This window comes from Piliocolobus tephrosceles, chromosome 17 (assembly GCF_002776525.5).
Source record: "Piliocolobus tephrosceles isolate RC106 chromosome 17, ASM277652v3, whole genome shotgun sequence".
In the NCBI taxonomy this organism is placed as follows: domain Eukaryota; kingdom Metazoa; phylum Chordata; class Mammalia; order Primates; family Cercopithecidae; genus Piliocolobus; species Piliocolobus tephrosceles.
The window spans coordinates 29,620,840-29,648,755 of record NC_045450.1 but is presented as its reverse complement, the minus strand read 5'-3'; the positions used below and the strand labels follow the sequence as shown (position 1 = coordinate 29,648,755).

The 27,916-nt window shown below is 42.1% G+C and overlaps 1 protein-coding gene across 1 annotated transcript; it reads left to right on the top strand.

Annotated features, from left to right (window-relative positions):
• Positions 1–27,542, top strand: LOC111525685 (putative cyclin-Y-like protein 3). The gene is made up of 8 exons (XM_031934440.1): positions 1–21; positions 7,453–7,553; positions 12,922–12,973; positions 13,563–13,682; positions 17,681–17,847; positions 22,271–22,433; positions 24,310–24,391; positions 27,301–27,542. The coding sequence occupies exons 1-8, from the start codon at positions 1–3 to the stop codon at positions 27,540–27,542; spliced, it is 948 nt and encodes a 315-aa protein (XP_031790300.1).
• Positions 27,543–27,916: the final 374 nt, after the last annotated feature.

Sequence of the window (27,916 nt, the reverse complement as noted above, 5' to 3'; positions counted from 1 at the left end):
ATGGCCTGTGCTGTTTTCCAGGTTAGCCTTAGTGTGTGAAACTAGGGTAAAGTTTCCACATCCTGCTTGTTTTAGGATGAGAATAGAACTGTAGGAGTTTTCTGTACTCCTGCTTATTTTTTGTGACATTCTGTTAAATCTCACTTTATTTTCAAAAAAGCCATACACCATGTTTTTCGGTTATTTTCAATAGCAAGAATACAAGAAGTGGGGATTCTATAATAACATCTGAAGTAATGCCACACAATAAAACATGGGTTTCTCCCCTGCATTTTCATAGTTTGTGTCGACTTTGCCTGTCTTGAGCTGGTAACTTCTGGTTAGGATTGTTGTATTTCTCAGTTTCTTCCGGAGCCATGGGCTTCTCACACACGGAGTATATGGAAGTAGAAGAAAACCTACCCCATGTCCCCATCCCTTCATCAGTGAGAAATGTGTGTCAGTGAGACCAGTTCAACTTCAAAGCAGGAGGCACTGTAGGGAACAAAGTGTGGCCCAAGTCCTCCTTGTAGCTTTTTTTCTTCAGACCTGTGTTAGAACAAAATGATTTTGTGTGCTGAGGATGCCATGTTCAGTTATGTTGGCACACTCATTTTAACATTTGAGTTTAAGATAGGCTACTTTTCAGTTGTGTAAAGACCCATTTTTTTTTTTTAGTGACATATTAGTAGATGACCGATAAGTCATTTGGGATGCTGGCAGGGATTCTAGTGCATCTAGAGATTGGCTCCTGGCCAGAAACTGGTTCTTAGAGCTGTCAGCTATCAGATCCTGGTAATGAAAGTAAGCTATGTGTAAATGTAGAATCAGAAAACACTACTGCTTCGGGGTTCATATATACAATAGGTAAATTTTTTACTAGCTAAATTTCTCATCTGTCCTGTATTTTGGCATTTCTATGAAGGAATACCTGAAACTGGATAATTTATAAAGAAAAGAGGCTTTATTGGCTCACAGTTCTACAGGCCGCACGGGAAGTGTGGTGCTAGCATCTGCTTCTGGCAAGGGCTTCAAGAACCTAATAATCATGGTGGAAGGTGAAGTCATCTCTTGCATATTGAGAGGAGCAAGAGAGAGTGGGAGGTGTTGCCTGCTTTTAAACAAGCAGATCAGGCCAGGTGCAGTGGTTCATGCCTGTAACCCCAGCACTTTGGGGGCTGAGGCAGGCAGATCACTTCAGGCCAGAGTCTGAGACCAGCCTTGGCCAACATAATGAGACCCTGTCTCTACAAAACATTTAAAAATTAGCCAGGTGTGGTGGTGCATGCTTGCAGCGCCAGCTACTCCACAGGCTTAGGTGGGAGGATCACTTGAGCCCAGGAGGTCAAGGTTGCAGTGAACCATAATCACAGCACTGTACTCTAGCCTGGGCATCAGAGTGAGACCCCATCTCAGAACAACAACAACAACAACAACAAACAACAAAAACCCAAGAAGATCATGCATGAACTCAGAGCAGCAACTCACTCATCACCAAGGGGATGGCACTAATCCATTCATGAGGAATCTGCCCCCATGATCCAAATACTTCCTGACCTCCAGCACTGAGGACTACATTTCAACATGAGATTTGGAGGGCACACACATTGCCTAATTTGTTTTGCCTTTCCTTGTGTATATGGGAATTCCTTCATTTTTATGCAATAGAATATCTGTTAGGTCAAAAAGTAAAACTATATTTTTAGATTTTACTTTATGAGATTCATCATGCCAGATTATTTAAATTATAAATTTTTTTGGTAAGAATTTTTAAAAATGGAATTTTATCTCATTTTATATAGTGATAATCAGATGATTAGCAACTACTTTTATTCTATGGTATTTATGCCAGAACTGATTATTTTTTCATTCTTAGTGCAAGAAAAGAGGAGGAGCTCTCACCTATATTATGTAAGTAAGCTTTTGAAAAGTTAAGAAATTGTTTGAATTAAAACTCTGTCATGATTCCTTAAAAATTTAACAGGAAGTCAGTGCTATTAGCATGATCATTTTTTGGTGGATTTTCTAAATCTCTTCTATTTTCCTAAGTATCAGATTTATACTTTAAGTAAGTAAGTCTTTAGCTTACTGTGACCATGTTTAAGGGTGTCTGACATTTAAGTTACTAAAATTTGGTTGTGATAAAAATATCTGCCTTAAATATTTAAATCTTTTGTATTCCAATAAAATTAAAAAATAGCTAAATCCACTTTCTTCAACACTTTCTGCTGACTTCCTGTCATAGCAGGTGAAAGAGTAGCTTCCTCACTCCACTGTGACCTTATTTCCCTCCCCATTTCTTCCACCTGAAACACATTTTTTATTAAATCACTAATTGATATTTACATGATTATGACCATGCACATATTATTCACTGCTGAGTCATGTAGTATTCTGACTGTGCCTCCTCCTTGTACATCCTTCATTGTTTCTCTGAAGTAATTCTGAAATCTGAACACGTCTGCACTTCTCCCAGATAACCCCCCTTTTCCTAGCCCATGATAGCTCATAAAGCCAAATGCGACCATTAGCCCCCAGCTGGCCTCTTTGTTTTCGCATCCTTCATTATTTTGTGTGTGGAATTAATTTTCTGACTATGTTCCTTTGCCTCTTTTTTGACAGCTATTCTTCCCCAAGTGTTGTAACATTTGTTACATGCCTATCAAAAATAATATTTTATCTACTAAAACATATGTTCCATGTTTTCTCTGGAAGCAACTTTCCTTGGCCTTTGGTTATCCTCCTCCAGGATGGACTGTGTATCCCTAGGCTGCCCTGAGCCTGTTTGCCTGGGAGCCCTCTCTGAACTCTTCTGTGACCACTCATGTTGGATCCCTGAGTCCTAGACTGTGCATTGCCCTCTGCCCTGTGTTACTCCCCAGTGGTGCTGGAGCACAGTTTCTGAGGAAAAGCTCATGGGCATACATGTATAGAGTTATAGAGTATAAAATCCTACAGCGAAAACTAAATTTCACGGCTCTGAAGACATTTCTGTATTGTGTTTTCATTATACTGCTCTTGAAACTATTGCCATTGTGTGATACATCATATTTAACACATTTTTACATTTCTCGAGCTTTTTAGGACCTTCTCTATTCCTGGGATTCTGGAATTGTATAATACAGCTTCGTGGGAACCTTTTATTTTATTGCGGCCATTAAGTCTGCAGACTGTCTCTTTTAGAGAATTGTCCTATTTTCTCTATTATTATTTTAATATTCTTATGATTCAGATATTGAGCCTCTTAGACCAGTATTTCTGTATTGATCTTTAATTTCTTCCCCTCCTATTTTCCAATTTGTCTTTTGCTCTGCTTCTTAGAGATTGTTTGACTTTCTGTGCTAACTCTTCTATTGACTTTTTTTTATCTCCTTAAGGAGATTATTTTAAGATTTTTAAAAAAGTTTTGCTCCTGAATTTTTACTGGTCCCAGGAATTCCTTTTTCCTGTTATTTTGAACTCTTATTGGAGACTTCCCTCAGATGTATGGTGGCCTTTGGCTTTCTTTATTTGGAAGCAGGACCTTTGTTCACTGAGGGATCTCATTGTGGGGATTTGGAGGTCAAGTCAGCTTTTGTTTTGGGGGACCTCAGTGTATCATATGAGGGTATGAGGGTATTTTCTTTGCATTGGTTCCATTTTCTTCCAAGAAGGGTCTCCCAATTTTCTGCCTGGGCAGTGCAAGCATGGCTGCTGGCTTTCCAGAAGCAGGGTTGGGAAGGAAGGTGGAGTTTCACTTTGTGTGTGCAATTTATTCCCATTTCCCAGGTTTCAGCCCTTGTAGCTCTGAGCCCAGAAACCCTCAGGTATAATATATCCAGAGAATACACATCCAAATTCCTTATAAGATGGGAGGAGAGGTAGACTTGAGGCTCTAAGCACAGATTTACAGTTGAACTTGCTGGTCTTGTATATTTCATGCTACCTTCCCAGGTACCATGTGCCTCTGATTTTGGAGCCTGGGTTGGGTTCTTCAAACAAGATTGCTTGTTTCTGTTCCGGTCACTCCCTGCCAGCTCCAAAGTTGTGCTTCCATGTCAGTTGCCACTCCTCTATCTGCTTTTCAACTCACAACATTGACTCAGAATCATCTTCCATCTATCCTGTCTCCTGGTCCTGTATAAAATGTTTATTTTATGACTAATGCTAATGAGATTTCAGAAGGAAGAGAAAATAAATTTCTGCTCAATCCATCATATTTAATCCAAATTTAGAACCCATATATAAGTGTAAATCTAAGTTTAAATTTGACATAATTATACATTAATTCAGACAATTTCTATTTATACCTACAATAAGCATATTACACTTTTCCACTCAGGCCTTGTGTAAGAATTCTATTCAAACTCTATACCTGCCATGAGGTCCTATTGCTGTACAACATAGATGGAACTGTTTTTGTTAGTGCACAAAGTGTTAGAAATTTTTAAGTTAGCTAAAAGTCATTAATTATTTTTAAAATATCTGAAACATGTCTTGTGAAAAAATTGGGAGAAAAAAGTGATCTTGAGAGCTGGGCGTGTTGGCTCACACCTGTATCCCAGCACTTTGAGAGGTTGAGGCAGGTGGATCACTTGAGGCCAGGAGTTCAAGACCAGCCTGGCCAACATGGTGAAACCCTGTCTCTACTAAAAATACAAAAATTAGCCCGGCATGGTGGCACACACCTGTATTTCCAGCTACACAGGAGACTGAGGCAGGAGAATTGGTTGAACTTGGGAAGCAGAGATTGCAGTGAGGTGAGTTCAGGCCACTGCACTCCAGGGTGAGAAACAGAGCAAGAATTCAAAAAAACAAAAACAAAAAACGATATATGTTCATTATACGAAATTTTAAATAGAACAAAATGGGGACAGATATCATCTAAAGCTGTACCAACTAGTCTGTGTTTGGGTACATTTTTTTTTTCTGTTCTTTTTATTCTCATATATGGATTTTTCCTCAGAAACAACTTTTGTTATGGTGTAGTATTATGCTGTATTACCCCTAATAGTAGTGACCTTAAGGGATACCTTCTTTCATTTGGAATGAAAGTATCTGAATGAGTCAATTTTCATTTTTCACAGTATATTTGTTTTTTGAGGCAATAAAAGTATGTACATCGACACACATACACTGTTAATGTAAAGTATACATATTAATAGAATAGCTTAAGAAACATAAGAGTTTAGCTACAGTTATAACATTTCTACCTTGAAGGAAAATTTGGTCCTTCATATAGTAATATTGTTCAAAAACATCTGGGATTTTTGTTAAGAAGTAAGTGAATTGGCCGGGCGTGGTGGCTCAAGCCTGTAATCCCAGCACTTTGGGAGGCCTAGACGGGCGGATCACAAGGTCAGGAGATCGAGACCATCCTGGCTAATACGGTGAAACCCCGTCTCTAATAGAAAATACAAAAAACTAGCCGGGTGACGAGGCGGGCACCTATAGTCCCAGCTACTCAGGAGGCTGAGACAGGAGAATGGCGTGAACCCGGGAGGCGGAGCTTGCAGTGAGCTGAGATCCGGCCACTGCACTCCACTCCAGCCTGGGCGGCAAAGCAAGACTCCATCTCAAAAAAAAAAAAGTAAGTGAATTTACAGTAAAAAGCATCTAAAACAAGCAAAATGGTGTTAGACTGTATGGATATTTCTGATTACTGGCTACAGGCAATTTTTAAATACTGTGTACTTTTATAAACAATCACTAGATCTTCTCCCTTCCCTGTCTTTTATGTACTTGTGGGAGGCCCTGATGGAAGAGTGTGATAACATGATGCAGACAAGCATATCCCAACAGGAGGAAGGAAGGCTCATCTGAGTTATTTTTTTAAAAGCTAAAATAATTGGTATTTTGTGATTTTAAATAATGCTGTTGATCTCTTCAACTATTTGGTAACTAGGATTTGGTTACTGCCATTATTTTTAAGAAAGAGTTTTGTTTTGTTTTGTTTTCAGACGGAGTCTTGCTCTGTCACGTAGGCTGGAATGCCTCAGCCTCCTGAGTAGCTGGGATTACACGCACCCACCACCACACCCAGCTAATTTTTCTATTTTTAGTAGAGACGAGGTTTCACCATCTTGGCCAGGCTGGTCTTGAACTCCAGACCTCATGATCCACCCGCCTCAGCCTCCCAAGCTGCTAAGATTACCGGAGTGAGCCACCGTGCCCAGCCAGGAAGAACATTTTTTTAAACATAGATGAGGCAGTTTCCATATTGACTGTTGCACTCTTGACAAATGAATAGATACTTTTAAAGTGTTTCAGAGATACTTTATTTTCTAGAGGGCTGGAAAGGTTCACTGTAACCTCTCTGATAGCACTGCAGATAGATTGTCACCGATTTGTAACTGTAGGAAGATTTACCTTTCAAATTGTAACTGATTTAAATAACTTGTCAAGCACTCATTGAACTCCTTAGTTTCTCCAACATTCTGTGCTCAGCAGCTGCAGGTAGGAGAGAAAGGGCCCTCCCTCCCCTGGAGAGGCTTACTTTCTCACCAGAGGGATGCTCTGCAGGCAATTGCTATCATGTAACAAACGGTGAATTAAACTGAGGAGTATACAAAACCGGAAATGTTTTGTGGTGTGGCTGCTGGCAGAGGGATCCCAGAAGGCAGAGGAGGTGAAGCTTGCTGGGACAAGGGGGAAATAGCTATTCCGGGCAGAGAGCAGCATGAGTGAGGCAGGAAAGTGCCATGATGTGTGTCAAATAACTTACAGGATAAAATCAATCAACTTTTGAAATGAATGCAAAGTATTCTCAGAGGTTCTCATTTGAGTAATGTAATAGCAGTCTTATGTAAACATGAAGTGAAAGTTAAATTCCCGAAGTTGTTTTCATCATCTCATTTTCAGATGTGAGAGAGTCTTAAAGCAGTACTTTTTCTATCTTCCCCCAAGGAAACAGGCCCAGAGAAACCTATGGCCCCTCACTTGTTTGGTCACTGAGCCGCCCTGGCACGCAGACTCTCTGACTCTAAAATGCTGGCTCCATCACACTGTCTCTTGAATGAGCACACTTAGGATTAGGATTAGCAATTTAGTGAATGTAGTATTAGGTCTTTATTTGCTGCAATAAAAATGGTCTTGTGCCAATATTTTTTAATGTATGACGTTTTGTTGTAGTTAATGAATAATAGAAATAGAAAATCTCAGCTGCTTTTTACTGCATAATTAAAAGAACATGAAATCTTATTTTAAACTTTTCCCATTATTTATAAAGGGAATTCATAATAGAGCCAGGTTTGATGATTGGTATCATAGCAAGGGCAGCATTTTATAACCCATTCCTCGAACATCACCTGCAGAAGTGAAGCACCCGCAATGAGTTTCCCATAGAGCTGCTCATGATACCACACTCAGGCAGGTCACGGGGCATAAGAAATACCTTAATGCTTTATTGTTGGACATTTTGACTAAGGAAAACAGTCCACAGTTTTGTAGGTTCAGCCTACTGTGACATTTTTCTCTATCTTCTTTCTCCTTCAGATACCTCCATGGCATCTTGATAGAAAATACAGCTCATGTTCCACCATATTGCTAGATAACAGCACAGTCAGCCAGCCTGATCTTAGACACACACTAGAAAGGTGAGTACAATGAGGCTGCCAAGGGCTGAGGGACAGACGCCCATATGCTAAAAGCATCCCGGCCATCCTCTGTCATCTCAGCCATTTGGTTTCCCTTTTCAGCAAGCAGTTCAAGAAACTGATGTCAATGATATATGGATTGCTGGGACCTAAATATGAATTTTCTGTTTCTCTTTCAACCTCAGATGCTGTGTGGCAGAAGGGAAAGCCAGATAGCAAATAAGCAATCCCAGAAATAGTGTAGCTATTTATTTGATGCATTTGTGTTACGACACTGTTGAACCTAATGGGAAAGAGAGGTGCTTTTTATTGGATGTTTCTGGGAGAAATTATTAGTTCTTTATGGGCTACAGGCCTAAGACAATGAGTACTACTTTGGAAAGTACTCTTGGAAGAAGGAACATCTTATCCTCCAGTGGTGCCATAGTGTATCTGCATTTAAATTTTCCCATCATGCACAAGCACTTCATAGGCCACAATCACACATGACTTTTCAAAACACCCTTGTACGACGGGTTCAAGTTTCTTTAAAAAGTCACAATAGGCTAGACACGGTGGCTCATGCCAGCACTTTGGGAGGCTGAGGCGGACAGATCAGGAGGTCAGGAGATCGAGACCATCCTGGCTAACACAGTGAAACCCCATCTCTACTAAAAATACAAAAAATTAGCCGGGCGCAGTGGCGGGCGCCTGTAGTCCCAGCTACTTGGGAGGCTGAGGCAGAAGGATGGTGTGAACTCGGCAGGCAGAGCTTGCAGTGAGCAGAGGTCACGACACTGCACTCTAGCCTGGGCAACAGAGAGAGACTCTGTCATAAAATAAAATTTTAAAAAATAAAATAAAATAAAAATTTTTTAAAAAGTCACAACAAAGCCCAGTTCCATTGGAGATGGCCAGGGAACATTATTAACATCTCCTTAGATTATGAGTATTGATTTTCAGGAAAACAGTTTGAGAAGTCTACCTTTGAATGTTAATGTCCTTATCCGTAACTTAACTTTCCAGTCTATAAACATGACTAGCTTACAAGCTTAATTTTGTTTCTAATGTACTAGCTTTTTAAGCTAATTTGTTAGTAACCTAGTTTAATTAAAAATGGTAAATTTACTCATAATAATGTCACTTTCCTCTCTCAGGTATAACAATTACTGAGATCAAATTCTGTTTCAGTAGGAACTAGACTCCATCTATGTCTAAAGCCCTCAGCTTTGGCCTCTATGGAGTCATCACTTAATGTTTGTATTCAACCCTGAGTAAAAAGGCACTCTGTTTTGGCTCAAGTCCCTGGTTTCTTCTGATTTCAAAAGATTCTGATGTTTCAGTATGCAATTCAAAAGTAGTTGTTAAGTTTCACCTTGCTCAAACAAGTAGAGGTTCTGCTTTTTCTTCCAGCGTCATCTAAGTCTTACAAGTTTTTCTAAAACAGATTTTTTTTTTTCCTTTTTAGAGACGAGGTTTTGCTGTGTTGGCCAGGCTGGTTTCAAACTCCTGGGCTCAAGCAATCCACGCAACTCAGCCTCCCAAAGTGCTATGATTATGGGCATGAGCTGCCATGCCTGGCCTAGAAGTCTATTTTTGAAATACAGTTAGTTTTAATTTGCTCTCAAATTTTAGAAGGGATCGTTTGATATATTTACTTTGATTAAATAAAGATTTGCTGAGCAAATTAATACAGCAAATTGGCTTTTGAAAAATGTTTTTCATGGTTAGTAGTCCATTGTTGTCCAAGGGATGAGTGAGCCATACTAGACTCACATATACATGTTTCTTCAAAATATATGTTTGCAAACACATGCATCTTCCCAGCTCCACATTCTCTCCATCTCTGGGCACTCACAAGCCTTTTAGGAAAACGGTTAAGTATGTGAGGCATCATTATATGGATAAAAGCATCCCAGATGATTCCGACCTTAACCCTAACTCAGTCATTCCTAAACTTTGCTGCACATTGGAATCAGCTGGGGAACTTTACCAACAACCCTGATGCCCAAATCACACCCAATGCCAATTAAATCAGAATGTCTCCAGCTGGCGGTGAGGCCATTTTAAAAGTTCCTCGGGTGATCCAGTGTGCAGCAAACAAGGGGGCTACTGCTTCCTTTGCGTGGAGGAGTGATGGTTCTAACGTATAAATTACACGTTTTCCCTGTCGTTTGCTCTGTTTCCTACCCATAGAGCCTTTCGTCTGTGCAAGTCATTTCTATGTATGTGTGCATATGCTTAAATTTAAACCATACCATGGTGTTTTGTGAACACCTGCAGTTCACAAAAGCACTATGTGGGGACCTTGGGCAAATCAGTTTGAAGCCTTGGTTCTCTTATTTGTAAAATGGGTGTCATGTAAGGTTCAGTGGTCCTTTTCAGCATGTAACGTTACGTTCTGTGATTTTGAAATCAATTTGGAGATGAAACTGTTTGAGGCACTATAGAAATATCCATCTTAGATGCTAATAATGTTGTAAGGCCTACTTTTTACAACCCAAATTTGCCTTCTCAAGTTATTCTGAGCCTCATTTTAAATGCTGAGGGCAAATGGAAGCACAGAACTTATCCAAGAGAAGCCCCTGTTTGCTGACACACAACATCTGAGGATGACTTAGGACCACAGTAGCATACATCTGAAGAGTTGTATTTGTTCACTAATATTTTGTTTAAACGAATGTGGAAATACCTGAGTATTTTATGATGTGGTGTTACACTGTGTGTTTAGTGCTGCTTATTTCAGGATAGCTACAAGTGTCATCAATTTTTGTGTGCATTATGTTTACTAATAAATTTTCCGGTAATAATTATGCATAGGTGATTTTAAGTTACTTTATTTGGTATAAAGCACATTCATTATGTGTTTTTAGGGAAATCATGACAAATGGGTGAGTAGGTGATGGTGAACTAAATCAGCTGAAATGCAGGGCCTAGCCACTAAAAAAGCAAAACACTACTATATGGCCTAAATGTAAGCATATGTACACATAGATGTGACTTGCACGGGATGAAAGGTTCTATGGGTAGAAGAGCAAGTGACAGGGAAAATATGTAATTATTTATATATAATAACCATCAGCAGAAACATCTTCTAACAGCATATTGCCTAGCATTTTGGTTCTCCTATTTTCACTATAAAGCCAGAGAGCTAAAACAAAAGAAAAGTGCTCATATGGTACTGTTTTGAATGAGAAGATTTCAGGGCCACTAAGAGAATTCCCTCCTCTCCTTTTAAAAACATATATTCAGGCCTAACAAATGATAAAATCAGTTCTTACAAATATGTTTTTTTCCCCTCCACAGTGTGACTTTGGCAATATATTACAACATAAAGCACAGGTGAGCTCTTAGAAAACCTGCCTTGTTGCTCCGGCTCATCACTTTGTATAATATGACACACGCTGTTATGTTTTAATTATGGACATTATAAGCTGTAGAGTGCTTATCTTACAGTATTAAAGTGAATCATTTGTGGGGTTTTTGGTCTGCAAGAGTCTTTTAACCCTTAAATTATTGAGGATCTCAAAGTGTATTTGTTTATGTCTTGTTTGCAATTTATTGAAAAGAAGAAAGAAAAAGATGAAGTAGCCTCATGCAAATATATAGTAGGAAAAATGTGTATTTTTAAAGCGTTCAAGTAATTGTGGGTATCCTTTAACCACACCAAAACTTCACAAATGCTGATTTATTAAAACAGTTATAATGGGATTGTACATATCAATGAATTCATTCCACTAATACTCATGGATCTTTCTTGTACAATAAATGGATCTTTCCCCTCACTGGCTTTTATAATATTATGCACTGGCTATTTGGAAAATATTACTTCATGTTCATATATAGTGTCAAAAAAACTCACTTTCATAAGTATCACCATGATTATAAAAATGTCTTCAAATATCGAGACACTGTCAAGCTCCCAATAGTAGGTATGAGTTTTCCAAGTCCTGATTTTCAGCTTGAAAGCTTTAGCTTTATTATAGATGACAAATTCTTGTTATCTTCCTTGAAATGACAGACTCACTTGACTTCTTTTTTGAGAATGACAGTCAGTCATACTTTCAGATGGAAATGGTGTTCTGTGAAAAACTGGCTTGTTCAGCACACAATTAAATCACAAGTGCTTTTCTTTAACATGACCATACTCCAGTATGCAGAAGTGTTTTATGTGAACTTCCTACTTAGAATACTAAAAAGAGAGTTCAGGATTTAATAACACCATTATATTTTTACTGTTTCATCAAGGACATTATTAAGTGAAGCAGGCTACTTTAACAAAAACTGCAAGGGGCAGTGAAGAGTGGAATGAATACTAATATAATTTGGCACCATGGCCTTTATTCATACTGAGAAACCAGCAGTTTTACCCACTTTTGCTTTTATGAAATCATTACAAGTGTTGACAGTGAGAAAGCAAGCAATGTCTTAATACGTTCAGAAAGTAATAAATTTTTCTTATGTTTTATTTTCAATCAGCTTCTCAGGTTGAATTAGTATTCTTATAAGAACATTTTGGGCCATAGATGGTGGTTGACACCTATAATCCCAGCACTTTGGGAGGCCAAGGTGGGAGAATTACTTGGACCAAGAGTTTGAGACTAGCCTGAGTAATGTGGCAAGACCCCATCTATATCAAAAAAGAATTTAAAATTAGCTGGGCATGGTGGTGTGTACATTTCATCCCAGCTACTTGGGAGGCCGAGGCAGAAGGATTGCTTGAGCCCAGGGAGCCAAGCCTGTAGTGAGCCATGTTTGTACCACTGTGCTCCATCCTGGGTGAAAGGGTAAAAGAGCAAAACCATGTCTCAAAAAAAAAAAAAAAAGTTTTGACATCATGGACCTCCTAGGGAATCTCAGGGGTACACAAACCACATTTGGAGAACCACTGGTTTCCTAAGTGAGCACACAATGTGTTAGTTTTTTAAAGTTCATTCAAGACTGGCCTCTTTTAAAATAAAAAGGCAATTAAGTTTGTAACTCAAACTACTTAAACAAATATGATAAATGTATAATAAAGGAAAATTTGGGAAATCTGAATCTCATTCACATTTATTAAAAGTTCTAAACACTTTATTGGCAACCGCTACTGCTTTATAAAATGGTCTTGTGTTCCAGCATGAGGTTAGAGGAGTGAAAATAGATATAGTTTATTACCATTCTTGTTAGCGGTGGGGGTCAATATTTAAAGGCAAGTCTGGCTCATCAATGTAGAAAAGACTTCACAGTTCAGGACATTATGTGCAAAAACTGTTTTAGTGAACAAATTTTACCAAAGCAAACAAGATGAATCTCCGTCCACCCTCCATGTCCTACTCCCAGCAGATACTTCACCAAGATGTTAACAATTCCCGAATTAATTTCTTAAATGTACGTTCTTATTTTATAGATATGCAAATAGATCTCTGGCTATTTTTGAAGAGCCAATACATCCACTTTCAGTAAGTTCTATTTCTTTGAGGTTCTATTTTTGTCTCAGAGTTGTATGTAGTTCATGCTGAAGTCAAAATCACCCACCTTTAAGTCTTCCCTCTGTTGTATTTAATCATCTTATATAAGGAGTGTTGTCAAGTGGGCATGCTGGAGCAAGAGCTGACTTGCAGCTTTGTTTAATTAGTGCACTAAAGGGAGTAAATATACCATACAAATAACAAAATGTGTCATTTAAAAAAAATAATTTTCTATAGCAGTAAACAATATTAGTATTTGTAAGTAGTCCTAACAAATATACACAATGTCTGTGAATAGAATTAGAAAACAATTTAAATTTAAATAAGTTTAAATGCTATAAAAATTTAAAAACTTCCTTCTTCAGATATATGATAGCCACAGGACCACCTTAGAGCCTATGTTTGCAGAAAACCAAAAATATTTTCAGATCCCGCTGTTTATATTTATAAAATTAAAAGACATTTATCCCATCAAAATTGTTGCAAGGGACACATGGGCACAAATGTGAACACTGCCATCTTAAGAGGTCTAAAAAGTTTTCTTGAGTGGATATTTATATTGCCTTTTTTCTTCTTTCAGCAAGACAAGGCTCCAGGGAAATCCTTCGAGCATGATCCCAAACGCAACTGTATTTTCAGATATTTCTGTACTCTTTTTCAAGTCATAAAACTAACAGCTCCATGTGCAATCGCAGCTTTGGTAAGATATTTCTTATCTAAAAAGCATCTTTAACAACTGGTCTCCTACACAGTGTATGGCCATGTTTCTAACTAAAAGTAGATTCCTGAAATTATCATCAGATCTTTTAAGAGAAACCTGTGCAAGCAAAGTAAATACACATATTTGAGTTTAATCATCATTATGGTTTAAAGTGATGCCATTGTTTTCTTATCACAGAATAATTGCTATTAAAGGCAGCAGGAGAGATTTCTGGTTTCTCCCTCAACAGATTCCAATGTAGGTCTAAGCTGAGTCCCAGGCCATATTCCCTGGGCACTTCTGATGCATGCAGTGACTGAGAGCTGCTGCTCTGAATGCTTTGTTGTTCCTGCTGACCTCTTGTGTCTGCTCCAGAAATAGCTCAGGAATGTGGTACCAGTAAGGCTTGGACACAGGCTTTGCTAGATAGCCTGCTAAGCCGTGGCTGTGTCCTCACCTCTACATCATTCTCACACAATTCCTGTGGCGAGACTCATTCTGAATATGAAGTCCTCTTCAGATGACTGGGATTGGTTTACCCTCCCCACACTAACCTGTAGAGGAATGTCAACCACACTGCCAGGAGATAAAAGATACCCTCTCCTTTAGCATCTGGCTAGAGCTTAGAAAAGAAGGCTTCTGCTAGGCACCTGCATAGAAATCCCTCTGTGGGATTGGATCAGGCGCAGGCCTCTTCATTGAGCTGCAGGCCCTTTGGAATTTCAGCACATGCTGGCGGGAAGCAGGAGTGGAACTTCCAGCTGGAGAGAGAGAGAGCTGAAGCTGGAGGGAAAGCTGGATTGGAAGAAGGGGGAGTTCACTGTAGACAGACTAAATTTGGTGTGCCTGTAAGATAGCAGAGTGGCCGTGTGCAGTCAACATTTGGATCTATGGGACTGGAGCATGAATCTGAACTGGAAATAAGGAATGAGGAGTAAGAGTACCTGCTCAAGGCTGGGCACAGTGGCTCACACCTGTAATTCCAGCACTTTGGGAGGCTGAGGCAGATAGATCACCTGAGGTCAGGAGTTCGAGAGCAGCCTGACCAACATGGTGAAACCCTGTCTCTACTAAAAATACAAAAAATTCGCTGGGTGTGGTGGTGGGCACCTGTAATCCCAGCTATTCAGGAGGCTGAGGCAGGAGAATCACTTGAACCCGAGAGGCAGAGGTTTCAGTAAGCCGAGATCGTGCCACTGCACTCCAGTCTGGACAATGAGAGCGAAACTCTGTCTCAAAAAAAAAGAGAGTAGCTGCTCAAATGCAGAGAAAGTATTTAGAATGAAAGTGGAGAAGCTGGGCATGGTGGGACATACCTATAGTCCCACCTACTCGGGAGGCTGAGGCAGGAGAATCACTTGAGATCAAGAGTTTCTGTCCAGCCTGGGCAGCATAGCAAGTCCCCATCTCTAAAAAGGAAAAGAAAAGAAGATAGACAGAAGATAGCTCTGTAAGGACTACCAGCATGTAAGGGACAAGCCCCCAGTAAAGTGGCTAGAGTGGGAGGAGGAAAAGCAGGAAAGGATAATAAAAGAAAAATACAGATTCAAGATAGGAAAGACTGTGGTCACAGTGCTAAATGCTGCAAGAAGTTGTCCATTCCATAAACACCCTCTGGATGCCGACCCTGTCCCACTCTCCTAAGTGCTGGGATAAAGAGGACAGGTTGAACACAGTGCTTGTCTTTATCAGCTTATGTTGTAATAAGGAAAGCATTTTTTTGGGTTATGGAAAATAGCAAAACAACAAAGCAGGATAAAGAGAGAGTGATGGGAGGGGCTCACTATTTCAGATAGAATGATCAGGAAGAGCCTCTCTAGAGGATCACATTTGAACAGTGACCTGACTATAAAGCAAGGACAATAAGGAGGGCTGGCATGACAGGCAGTGGGATGAGTGCCAAGACTGAGACGGGAACACATTTCATGTGTGTTCAAGGAACAAACAGCAGGGGCCCATGTGGTGAGAGGAATAAAGGAAAGAATGGAAGAGATGAGGCCGCACAGGCAGTGCCACGGCTCACAGAGCCCTTTTGCTTGCAGGCCATGGGAAGAAGTTCAGGTTTTATTCCAGTTTGATGGGGGTACTCATGGCAGATCTTGAGCAGGGGAGTGCAGTGTTCTTAATTTAAGAGGTGATGGCGACTGCTTTGGGGAGAGTAGACCGCAGCTGGGAGGAAGGTTGGGGCATAAGAGGATAAAGAAGCAGCTAGGGTGATGTAGGTGAGCTGTAACCCATGGCGGCTCAGAATCTGAAGCAGGCAGCCTACCAGTGAAGGTAGGCACAGAGGCATTGCACACAGATTGGAACAGGGTAACTCACATGTAAGTATTAGTCCCCAGGAGCTCAGCCAATGGCAATTACCTGGACAAGAAAAAGGCTAGCTTGGGGAGTGGAGACTTGGGGTGAAGGGCTCTGGTTTGTAGGTCAAGACTCTGAGGACCTTGGCAAGAGGAGTCTCAGGTGAGTGATGGGGTTGGGTGAGGTGGGTTAAGGAGAGATGGGAGGTGAGGAGCTGGCAACAGGGCTTGATGCTGTGAGCAAATGAGAGGATGCCTCTGGGGAGCTGTGGGGAGCAGGATGGGAACAGAAAACACATTTGTATTGGGGAAAATCTCTGGCAGAGAGGGAGAAAGTCTTCAAGAAGAGGTGATTTGGGGAACAGTGTTCTGCAAAAGTGGGATGGGATCCGCCGTGCTGATAGAAGAGTTGGTGTTAAAAAAGGACCTTTCTCACTGACCCAGGAGGGCAAGTGGTATTACTGAGTGTCAGCAAGTACAGCTTACCAGTAAAGGTGACAGGAGGTTGAGGGCTCACCAATACTGTTTAAGTGCTCGCTAACGAGTCCCATGGAGTTGAACCCTGGGAGGGAGGGTCATTCCTATGATACCCAATCATGCAGAGTTAGGGGGAAAGGGAGCAGAATCTCTTAAAAGAACATACCACGTTCAACAGCACAGTTGAGTTTGGAGAACATTGCCAGATCTGAGCCGCCAATCTGATAACCTTCGGACAATGAATGAACTCTCTTAAAATGAACTATTTTCCTTTGGTTTTGATACAAAAACATCAAGTAGCATAGAGATGTACTCTTCTGCAGAGCACCCTCTGGGGTAGCAATGCCTCCCAGCTTACCTCTGTCACCTTCACTCTGCTGGTCCCTCACCCAGTTCTTTATAGGACAGAAATTGGATAAACAGAAATACTTCCTGAGGTTGTCTCATAAACTGCTTGGCAGGTTGAGAGGAACCCCAGGGAAACAGAGGACGACAGCTGTCTCTGCCTAAAAGCCAACCGAACTGACTGAATGCAGATACTGTAGGACAAGAAATGAGTTTTCATGAAGTGATTGTGGAGATGTGGAAAATAGGGGCTGTGGCAGGACTCTCATACACGTGTGTTCCTTATCAAGCACTGAATATGGGAACTATTTCTCAGCCACACAGACCCCGTGTCATGCTGTCTGCATGGCAGTCATTGGGAAGCGCTCTTGACCCACAGTTCCTCAGCTGGTGTCCCAAGAGCCCGTTAGTTATTGTGAAAAGGAGAAGACAGCAGTGTTGTATCATTTGGATGTTACATTTTCAAGCATGGCACACCTGTAAAGTTCCTATCTACCTGCCAGCCAGGTGTGACACTGCACACGGACGGCACTGGAGTGTTGCTTGAACAACTTAATCTGCACTGGGCCTGAGTTTGTGCTGCCTTTCATGAGTGTGAAGGGACTGATGGTGCCTCTCTTCATGCCCACAGGGATGTCCAGTCATCCCTGTGACCGAAATTGGGCTGGAAATGTCTATGGGCAGAGTAGGCTGCAGAGGTATCTGACTATGACTGTGATTTGGCCTCTTGCTTTGTCTGAGCAAAGTCTCTGCAGAACATAAGAATAAAAGGCACTTACTTTCTGGTCAAAACCAGAAGAAATCTTTCATTCTTAAATGTTTGTATCACCACATTTACACTGAACTGAAATCAAAGAGCAGTGCTCTATTTTACAGGTGTACATCGAACGACTTTTAACTAGTGCTAACATTGATCTTTGTCCTACTAATTGGAAAAAGATTGTCCTTGGAGCCATGCTTCTTGCCTCCAAGGTTTGGAGAAATCGTGGTCTGTGCAGTGTGGATGACAGCCAGAATCCCAAGGACATTGCAGTTGAGAACATGTGAGTTTGTAAGATTTTGGCGACATGTGTAACCAATTTCCCTACCTTATTTGCTCTCCAAGTTAACATTGTAGAAAATATCTTTATAGGTTTCATTGTGCAGACAAAGGAAATAGGCATAAGGCCACAGACTTTTCTCTATCCAGCTTTAGTATAACAGTTTATATTTTCTGGCATTCATGGGTAGGTCTTGATGTGTTATTGTTGTAATAACCTCCTGGATAAACTGAAAAGTATTTTTCTGATTGTTTTTTGGCAAAACTCATACAAGTGTACTATCAGAATGACACAGTACAGTAAATATCTTTACAGTTTTTTAGAAGCTATCTGCCAGTTTCAGTCCCTTTTTAAGGGGAAAACACCTGGCCTTTGAAATAATTGGCCACTGTTAAGGTCTTAAGGGCTCTGGACTATGGAGAAGTTATAGCTTCAACCTAAGACACCCATTGTGAAGTTGCTTTTGCTGGTCCTTTCCTCCCCCTTTTTTCTGAAGATCTGTTTTTATAGGAACCTTGAGATATCAAGTTAAATAGCCACAGTTTCCTGTGCCCTGGCCCCTCCCCATTGGGAATGTTGCATGTGTTTGGAAATCAGCCTGAGTCAGAAGCTCCAATGTTCACCTCCTGCAGTGTGAGAAGCATTTCTGGGGCATCTCCCCATGCCCACCACACTCACAAGGCTCCATGGGTACTCAGACATCCGCAGCAGCACACTGGGGTCTGGAGTTGTCCATGAGAGTGCGAGGAGCCTTGCAGGGTCATGGAGTTCCTCCCAGATGCACCAACATGACACTGAAACACAGCTTCACCAGGGCTCCCTTCCAATCCTGCCTCATGACTGCTATGAAGGGACGGGCCCTGGAGCTGGCAGGCAGGGTAAGCAGGGAGGCGTTTCCAGCAGAGCCTTCCTGGGTGCCCGCTGGACAGTGAGGACAGCTGTGCAGGCTGCATCTGTGCAAGACAAGGGAGCAGCTCTTGTTCACATTAAGCAGCAGCAGCAGATCAAGATCATTCTAGGCAGTGGCACAAGTTAGTTTTGTGACCTTTGTCCATGACTCCAGATAATACTATCATTCTGAATCACCTCAGTGTATGTCTGCAATTGCAGATATAGTGTCTATTGTAGATATACCTCAGTGTATATCTACGTTTAAAAATGACCCCTTTGTGGCTGAGCTCAGTGGCTCATGCCTGTTATCCCAGCACTTCAGGAAGCTGAGGTGAGTGGACTGCTTGAGCTCAGGAGTTGAAGACCTGCTGGGTAACACGGTGAACCCTGTCCGTACAAATTAAAAAAAAAAAAAATTAGCCGGGCATGGTGACAGGCAGCTATAGTGATCCCAGCTACCTGGGAGTCTGAGGTGGGAGAATTGCCTGAGCCTGAGAAGTTGAGGCTGTAGTGAACTGTGATCACATCACAGCACTCCAGCCCTGGGTGATGGAGCCAGACTCTCTCAAAAACAAAACCAAAAATCTATTGTTGACACCACTTTGCTAATAGTGTAAACCAAGTGATCGTGGTGGTATTTCTGGTAGCCATTTTAGCAAAGAGTGTGACAGCAAATGAACTTGAAACTAATAGAAGTACTTTGGACACTGCAAACACTAAAGTGGCCTTGATCATAGTCATCAGTTTGCAAACTGGTCCCTCAAAGGAAGCAAGATTTGTGACTGCCTGAGTTTTCCTCGCCTGCTGCCTAGCCAGAGCTGATTTATGAAGACAGGGGAATTGCAATAGAGAAAAAGTTTAGTTCATGCAGAGGCACCTGTACAGGGAGATCAGAGTTTTACTATTACTCAAATTAGTCTCTCCAAAAACTCGGGGATGGTTTTTTAAAGAATAATTTGGTGGACAGGGGGTCAGAAAGTGAGGAGTGCTGATTGGTCACATCAGAGATGGAATCAGAGAGAGGTGAATCTGTCCTCCTGCACTAAGTCAGCTCCTGGGTGGGGGCCACAAAACCAGATGAGCCAAGTTTATTGATTGGAGTGGTGCCACCTGATCCCAATACAGGGCCTGCAAAATATCTCAAGCTCTGGATCTTAGGTTTAACAATAGTGATGCTATTCCCAGGAGCAATATGGGGCGGTTCAGACTCTTGCAGCCTTCAGCCACATGACTCCTAAACCATAATTTCTAATCTTGTGGCTATTTGTTAGTCTTGGAAAGGCAGTCTAGTCCCTAGGCAGGAAGCAGGTTTGTTTTAGGAAGGGGCTGCTACTACCGTCTTTGTTTCAAAGTTAAACCATAAACTAAGTTCATCCCAAAGTTAGTTTGGCCTTTGCCTAGGAATGAACAAGGACAGCTTGGAGGTTAGAAGCAAGATGAAGTCAGTTAGATCAGCTCTCTTTCACCGTCACGATTTTCTCAGTTACAATTTTTGCAAAGGCAGTTTCAAATTTGTAATCATGAACACTTAGTTCTACCATTATGACAGCTGAATTGTTCTCAAAACCTGCAGTTAAGCTGGCTGGGGCTCTGAGTTCTAGTCACAGGATCAGAGAGCATGCAGGGATATGTGCAGGTTCCACAGAAGTAAGCTCCAGGAGCAGTGGGGGCAGAGCCCAGTTCCAACAAGACCAGTTCCAAACAGTGCTGTTGGTGTGTGAATGGAGACACCCCAGGAGCTATGCTCCGAACAGGCTGCTTGTTTATGATCTTGGGAAGTTGAAAAGCGTTACGTCAAAGTGTTTAATAGACATTTGTGTCAGCCCCCTGCTGTTGACTGTTTGCAATGGTCCCATTTTGAGTGTAAATGTAATAGTTAAAAAATTGGTGTCCATCAGATTTTTCTTAAAACTTTCCAACATCTGTGTGTCTCCCTAGAATATATTTCCTTTCTAAAAAGTAAGTTAAACTAAGTAGCTACTATTTGGAAAATTTGCTGTGTCTGTAAAGGGTATGCTATTCAATCATCTAGCCGTTTTAAAAAACCACAAAGCCCAGAAGATGCATATTCTATACACAGAATGCTTTTCTTCAGGATTAAATTTCTATTAATATGTTAATTCTGTGAAGTACTGTATTTCTACACAGTTACAATGTACGAGTGAAGAAAAAAGGGACCGTGAAGTGCCTTTAATTCCTGTAATAAGTTTAGTCCTGATTAGCTATCTATTCATGTATTATTTGAATTATACATATAACTCAAATTATATATATATAAACTTCAAATATATATATTTAAATTTCGATAGACTTATGGACATGTGAACAGAAAATTAATTTTGGAAGTAGGTTCAACTGGGTTTTAAGTTCAGCAAATGAGATCACCACATCTTGGCTCATGATCTAACTGTCCCCCTTACAGGAGAACATCACGTATTTGTTGACTTAGCCAGTGGGTAAAACACTAAAATTTTCAAACCAAGAAACCAAATGTATTGTTCAGATACTGATCATTTTTAAGCAATTAACTCATTACAGGGATTACTCTGAAAACAGCCAGATTTACTCTAACTGTGTACCTGTTAATTTAGCCTTGGTGAGGGCGGCTGGATGACCATGTGGCAGAGGATGGCTCCCAGCCCTTTCCTGTTCCACTGCATTCAACTCCCCCACATCCCGTTCTGGCCAGGGGTGACAGATGCTGAGCACTTCAGGGTTGCATTCCCAACTCAGCAGCAACACTGCGTGTGTAAGGTCAGGGCCCTACTAGAAATCACATCATAAAACGGGTTTAGTCTAGCCAAAATGTCTCTCCTTGATTTTTCTGCCTTTGAAATTAAAGAATATCCTTGCCCTGTCATAGTGGCAGTTTCAACTCTTCATAATACTAAGGTGAGCAGAAACTTGAGTTATGCCCCTTTGACATAGCCTTGTGCGCTGGAGCATGAGGGAAGGGGATTCTTTTTGCCACAGAATGTAGCTTGCTCAGGTATTTATTTGGGATGAATCCTTCTTGTAGCCTTAGAGTTTTCCTCCTCTGAGATAATAGGGTAGCTCTCCATGGGTCCATTTGTTGCTGTGGTGATGCGCCCAGTCCTCCTGTTGGTGCTTCTCTACTTCAGTAAGCTCCTTCCTATTGTTGTCCTGGTAAAAATGCCTGGAGGTCCTTCAGAGCTAATAAATGGCACCCATCATGCTTGTCATGTGATTGTTATTGCGGGGCTTGTGAGTGAGCACGGAGTCTGAGTTGTGCAACTGCCCTAAGGGAACTCTGAAGAATGAACCCCGAGTCCGCAGCGGGAGTGCAGAAGAGGCTTCCACCTTTCCCTCATCCCAAACTTGGGGTGCTGGAATGCAGAAGAGACCCCAAGCAGCTGTGTCTTGTTTGGACATCAGTGTAGGAACCCGACCAGGCAGCCTTTATTTGTTTCAAAACAATTTAGAGCATCCTAGTAGCTCAGAATGATATTTTTAAAGATAATCCACTTGACTAGAATTGTCCTATGTTGGTTTTATTGTGTTTCTCCTCCCCCAGGAGCAAGATGGAGAAGTGTTTCTTGGAGCTACTTGAGTTTAATATTCATGTATCTGCCAGTGTCTATGCAAAATATTACTTCGACCTGCGTGCCTTGGCAAATGACCATGACCTGTACTTTCTATTTAGTTTTCTTCACAAAGATAAAGCACAGAGACTAGAGGTAAGGATGTGAAGTCATGTATTGGAGTTTTCCATTGGCCACAAAAGCCAACATTTGTTACAAAATCATATTAAGTAGTGATTAGGAAAATGAAAGCCTTAAAATTAACAGACAAAAGAGTTTATTTCTTTGGCATCATATTGCTTTTCTGTTATGGTTTATAGAAGGATCCATATTCTTTATTAATTAATTAATTAATTTGTTTTTTGAGATGGAGTTTCACTCTTGTTGCCCAGGCTGGAGTGCAATGGCGCGATCTTGGCCCACCGCAACCTCCGCCTCCCGGGTTCAAGCAATTCTTCTGCCTCAGCCTCCCAAGTAGCTGGGATTACAGGCATGCACCACCACACCCAGCTAATACTGTATTTTTAGTAGAGATGGGGTTCCACCATGTTGGTCAGGCCAGTCTCAAACTCCTGACCTCAGGTGATCCGCCCACCTTGGACTCCCAAAGTGCTGGAATTACAGGCATGAGCCACTGTGCCTGGCCAATGATCCATATTCTTAAAAAATTATTGATATTCTTTCTGCTATGACCATAATTCAGAATATTTTTAATTAAATTTAATCTGATTTTAATGGGTGTTTTTAACCTCTATCCATTCACACAACAATATGTGAATAAATGCAATTGTATTCCTAATTATATCTACATACACAATGCACTTACCACTCTTGACTGTCTTTTACTTACATAGTTTGGAAATTTATGTCATTGTCTACTGTATATATCACAATGCAGTCCCATGAGTTTATTAGACAAAGCAGTAGTGTCTGAGAGACTTCTACTTAGACTGCATAAGGTGCCAGTGTTTCAAGTACTGGCTATAGGAAGGATATGGGTTTTTAATGAAAATGGTAACTTACATGGGGCAATGTAAGATTTATGGCTTATGACCCTCAGTGAGTATACAAGAAAATTACAACTGAAATCGACACATATAAAATTGGCACTTTCTCTGGTATCTTGGTGGTACTTTAGAGTAATACATTTTTCCACCACAGTGTGCATATAAGTAGCACCTTATGGTACTTCAGTCGTTAGACTTCTTGGATGTTCCAAAATAGCCCAGCACACACCTGTCTCATGAAAATTTGTTTTGAGTATATAGTAACTAATAAAGATGGCATAGAATTTGAATCGCTGAGTAAATTGATTTTTTGGCACAAGTGCATGTTTATTATGTTGAAGGAACAAGTGCACAGGTAACAGATGATATTGTTAGGATCGTGTCACAATACTCTTGAAATCTTTGGGAGACCTATTTTATTTTTTATGTGACTATATCATCAAGTGATGAACCCAATTTTAAAATAACTTAATAAAGTAAGTTCCTCTAGGCTCTGGCAATCTATTCATAGCCCTTAAAGGAGATCACCTTAGTGAATGGGCAGAGAGTAGCATCCTCAGAACCTGGCAGTGTAAACCTTAGCCAAAGCAGTTGCAGGGGAACCATCTAAAGGAATCTGTATGTGTGGCTTCTTATCAGTGATGCCTTTTATAAAAATGCTGGAGCCTGGCCGGCCGTGGTGGCTCACTCCTGTAATCCCAGCACTTTGAGAGGCTGAGGCGGGTGAGTCACGAGGTCAGGAGATCGAGACCATCCTGGCTAACACAGTGAAACCCCATCTCTACTAAAAATAGAAAAAATTAGCCGGGCGCAGTGGCGGGTACCTGTAGTCCCAGCTACTCAGGCGGCTGAGGCAGGAAAATGGTGTGAACCCGGGAGGCAGAGCTTGCAGTGAGCCGAGATTGCGCCACTGCACTCCAGCCTGGGCGACAGAGCAAGACACCATGTCAAAAAAAAAAAAAAAAAAAAAAAGTTGGGGCCCTTTTTAAAATTGTACCTGTTTTCTCTTTGATTTACTTTCCTAGGCTGTGTCACGGCCGTGTGAATACAAAGACTTGCATCGAGATGCAGCTGCATTGAAAAGGGCTATCAGCATGAACTTCATTGGTATTCGGTGCTCTAATGCCATCTTATCTTAAAGAGAGAAATTGGCCTTAAAAGACCCTGAACTTCTCAACTGTAAAGACTAGAAAATATCACTTCTGCTTAAAGAAACAACAAAATTAGGATTTTCTTTTTTTTCTTTGTTTTGTTATTTGTTTTTGTTGTTGTTGTTTAGGATTTTCATCCAGAGGAAGCATCTTCAAGTTTGCCACATTGTGGAACTTGGTGATGGTGGTATGAACAGTGGGTGCCAGGTGCTTCCTGCCCTTCCTCTTTCACTGGGTCCAGATGGCATTCCTAGGGCACCACTTTATTGAACAACTCTTGGGGAGAAGGAGTGTCACATGGACACAGCACATCCCAGCTCAGAGTCCACAGTCACCCATAGTCTTAAGCAGGTGCCAGTGGTGTCCACAGTCACCCACAGTCCCTAGCAGGTGACAATGGTCTGAACTGAGCTGGAGCTCAAAAACCTTTAGAATTGGCTCCAGATTTGTGAGAGCACCTGGGTTTGGTTCCCTGTCCACTGAGGCACTGAATGTGCAATGGCCCAAAAGTCAACAATGGTGGGAAGAGAGAGTGGCATCGGGGCAAGGCTGTCATTACTCCAAGCACCACAGTGGCTCAGGCCTGCTCATCTAGCCTTTGGAGGGAATCTGTGCATGTGAAATGAGGTCCCCATGTCATGGTTATAAAGGAAGAGATGAAATCAGCTCATCTTTCTCTAGGCCGATAATGGTCACGCCACCTAGGGAAGCAGTAAAAGACCTGGCCTTGGGATTGTTAGGGGAGTTACGGAAGTGAAAACTGAATTAACCCAGTTCCAGGAAAACAACAAAGGAGGAACATCTGGGTTCAAAACATTATCAGAAGATCATTTTCCCAGCTAATCTTGCCCTAGTGCATTGTATAGTCTCAGCACTTGTCAACAAAACAAAAGCCTCTCAATAATTCTAACACAGGGACACACCACGACTCACATTTTCCAGTGCACCGCAGTGGTTCAAGAGATTGCTGGTGCTGCCTGCATCTGTCAGTCTGTTCACAGATGGAGAGGAGCAGCGGTTCTCATGGGAGTGGCTTCTGCATCCTGAGGAAGTTTGCCCACACAGTTCTGGTTGTAATAAGTGGTGGCACCCACTGAAATGCAGTCAACAATGGGACTCCTATGGTGCACAGGACTGCACCCCTTCTCAATCAAGAAAGAATTTTCTGGCTTCCAAAATAGAAGGCACTGAGGATCAACTGCCTCAGAACCTACACGGGAAACACTTTCTGAGACTTTGTTTTTCCTTACAAGACCAGATCCCCACCAATGTGAGACGTTACATCAAGTTTTTGTGCAAGGGTGGATGTGGGGGGCAGAATCCTAAGATGCCCCATGATCCCTGCTGTCTTTTGTTACACCCTGAATCCTCATCTTTCCTTGGGTATGGCCAGACCTGTGCCTTGTCCTAGACATTTGAATATGGCAAAGTGAGGGAGTGGCTTTCTGGGAGTTACTTTTCCTTTCCTTTGATCAGAAACAGTAAGAATCCCTATTTTCTTTCTTGCTTTTACTTTCACAGTGCAGTAGTTTGGAATATCCTACGGTCGATTTGCGATTTCCTCCTCCAACCATAATCTGTGGCCCTTTATATGTAACTGAATTTACATGTATTGATATTTTGTGTCTGAAGATAAAATATTGACTAAAGATGTTAAAACATTTCATGCAAAAACCTTCAGTGGTTGTAGAGTCTGCTCTTTGGTAAATACACAAATTTATTTTATATATTAAAAATTGTATTAGTTGTGATAATATTTTCTTTTTTATCTTCACTTGTTAGATATAGTTACTTAAATTTTCCCAAAATTAATGATATTGTATCTTGTATTTGATTTAGAATACTACCAGGATATTTGGATTGATACTTGAAAATAAATGGCAAAGTAAGAATTGCTGAAATCTAGTGATAATGTACTTAGGATGAGTTTATTATCTATTATCCCTATCATTGTTAAATGTTTAAATTTCCATGAAAACCTATACATAAGAACTTAAAATTTTGTGTAAAATCCTTCGTGCCCTGTACTTTAGCTCCAGTGCATAATGAATAAAAGGAAAATGGATTCTTCTGTGGGAAGTTCTGCTGGACTCTTCTTTTCCCTGCAACATGGGGAGAGGTTTTGAGGTCTCCATGGGATGAGGTGGCTGTGAGCGCCGGGAGGAGTGCGTGTGTGGAGATGCGTTTGGTGGCCACGATTCTCCCTCGGGTCTTTCTGGTTGTGGTGGTGGCTTTGAGGATGGTTTCTGAGGATCCTCTCCAGGGGAGTCCTCCCCTTGTGAGGTCTCCATCTGGGGAGGGCCGAGGATGTCTGGGGAGGGATTTATAGGGTCGCCCCTGTGTGACAGAGGCACCCTGCGAGGGGTCTCCGGGAAAGCATCTTTTTAGGGGTGGTTGGGGGAAGTCATCGCCTGAATGGAGGGTGGGGCCTGGTCTCCACTGTAGGGTGGGCGGGATGTCTGAGGGAGTGCTGGAGGATCGTCCTGTGTGTCGGGGTCACTATGCGGGGTCTCAGTACAGCCCTCGACCTGGGGAAGTCATTGTGGAGACTATGAGATGGTTGGGACGGGGAAGGGGGCAGCCTGGGCAGTCGCCGCCGTGTGTCAGCGTCGCTGATGCCAGGAGACAGGTTTGGGAGGCGTCTTTGGAAGGGAATAATTGTGGGGTCCCCACGTTTCAGGCGGGGAAAACTCGAGGGTGCTCCAAGGCCAGAAGTCAATGCAGGGTGCGCAGGAATAACCTAGGAGGGCTCGCAGGGGAATGATGGCTCCCCCGAGGGGTAAAGGGTGGAAGGGGCCTCATCAGGTTAGGTCTTGCAGGGCCCTTCTGTAGGACGTCTGTGAGATAGATCCGTGGGGCCCCTAGGGTCGCCCCTACCCGGGGCTGGGTATTTTCCCGGCGTCAGACCTTTCTGGATCCCGGAGGAAGCAAGTGAAACCGGCTTTGCCCTCTGCACCGCCCTGTGGACGCGGCCAGGAGGCCTGGGCTCCTGCCTGCCACACGTGGCGCATGGAAAACTCAGTTCGGGGGGAGTCGCGGTGCTCCTGGGCGGGGAACCTCCTCGAGCCTTGGGGATAGGAGGGCCACCCCTTAAGGGTCGGCAGTAGGAACGGACGGAGCTAGTAGCGCACCTCTGCACCCTTTTATTACGGAATTGGAATTGGTTTTACTTGGCCAACGGTGCGGAGTGGAGAGTGAGGTCGGCGCACCCCCTGCTCCTTCTCTGCCAGGCGCAGTTTCCAGCGCAGATCTGAGCCCCTGGGGCGCCTGCTGAGCCGAGCTCGGCCTAGTGCGGGGGGTGGCCGCGGGCTCCCGGGACTGTCAGCGGAAATCGGCGCCCTGTGAGCGCCAAGCCCGCCCCACACCTCCTGAGCCAGCCAACACTGGCACTCGGTGCAGAATGCGGACCCGCAGCCACCCACAGCCTGAGCTCCCGAGGTGGACAATTTTGCTCCAGAGCGAGCGGCGACAGGTAGGGCTA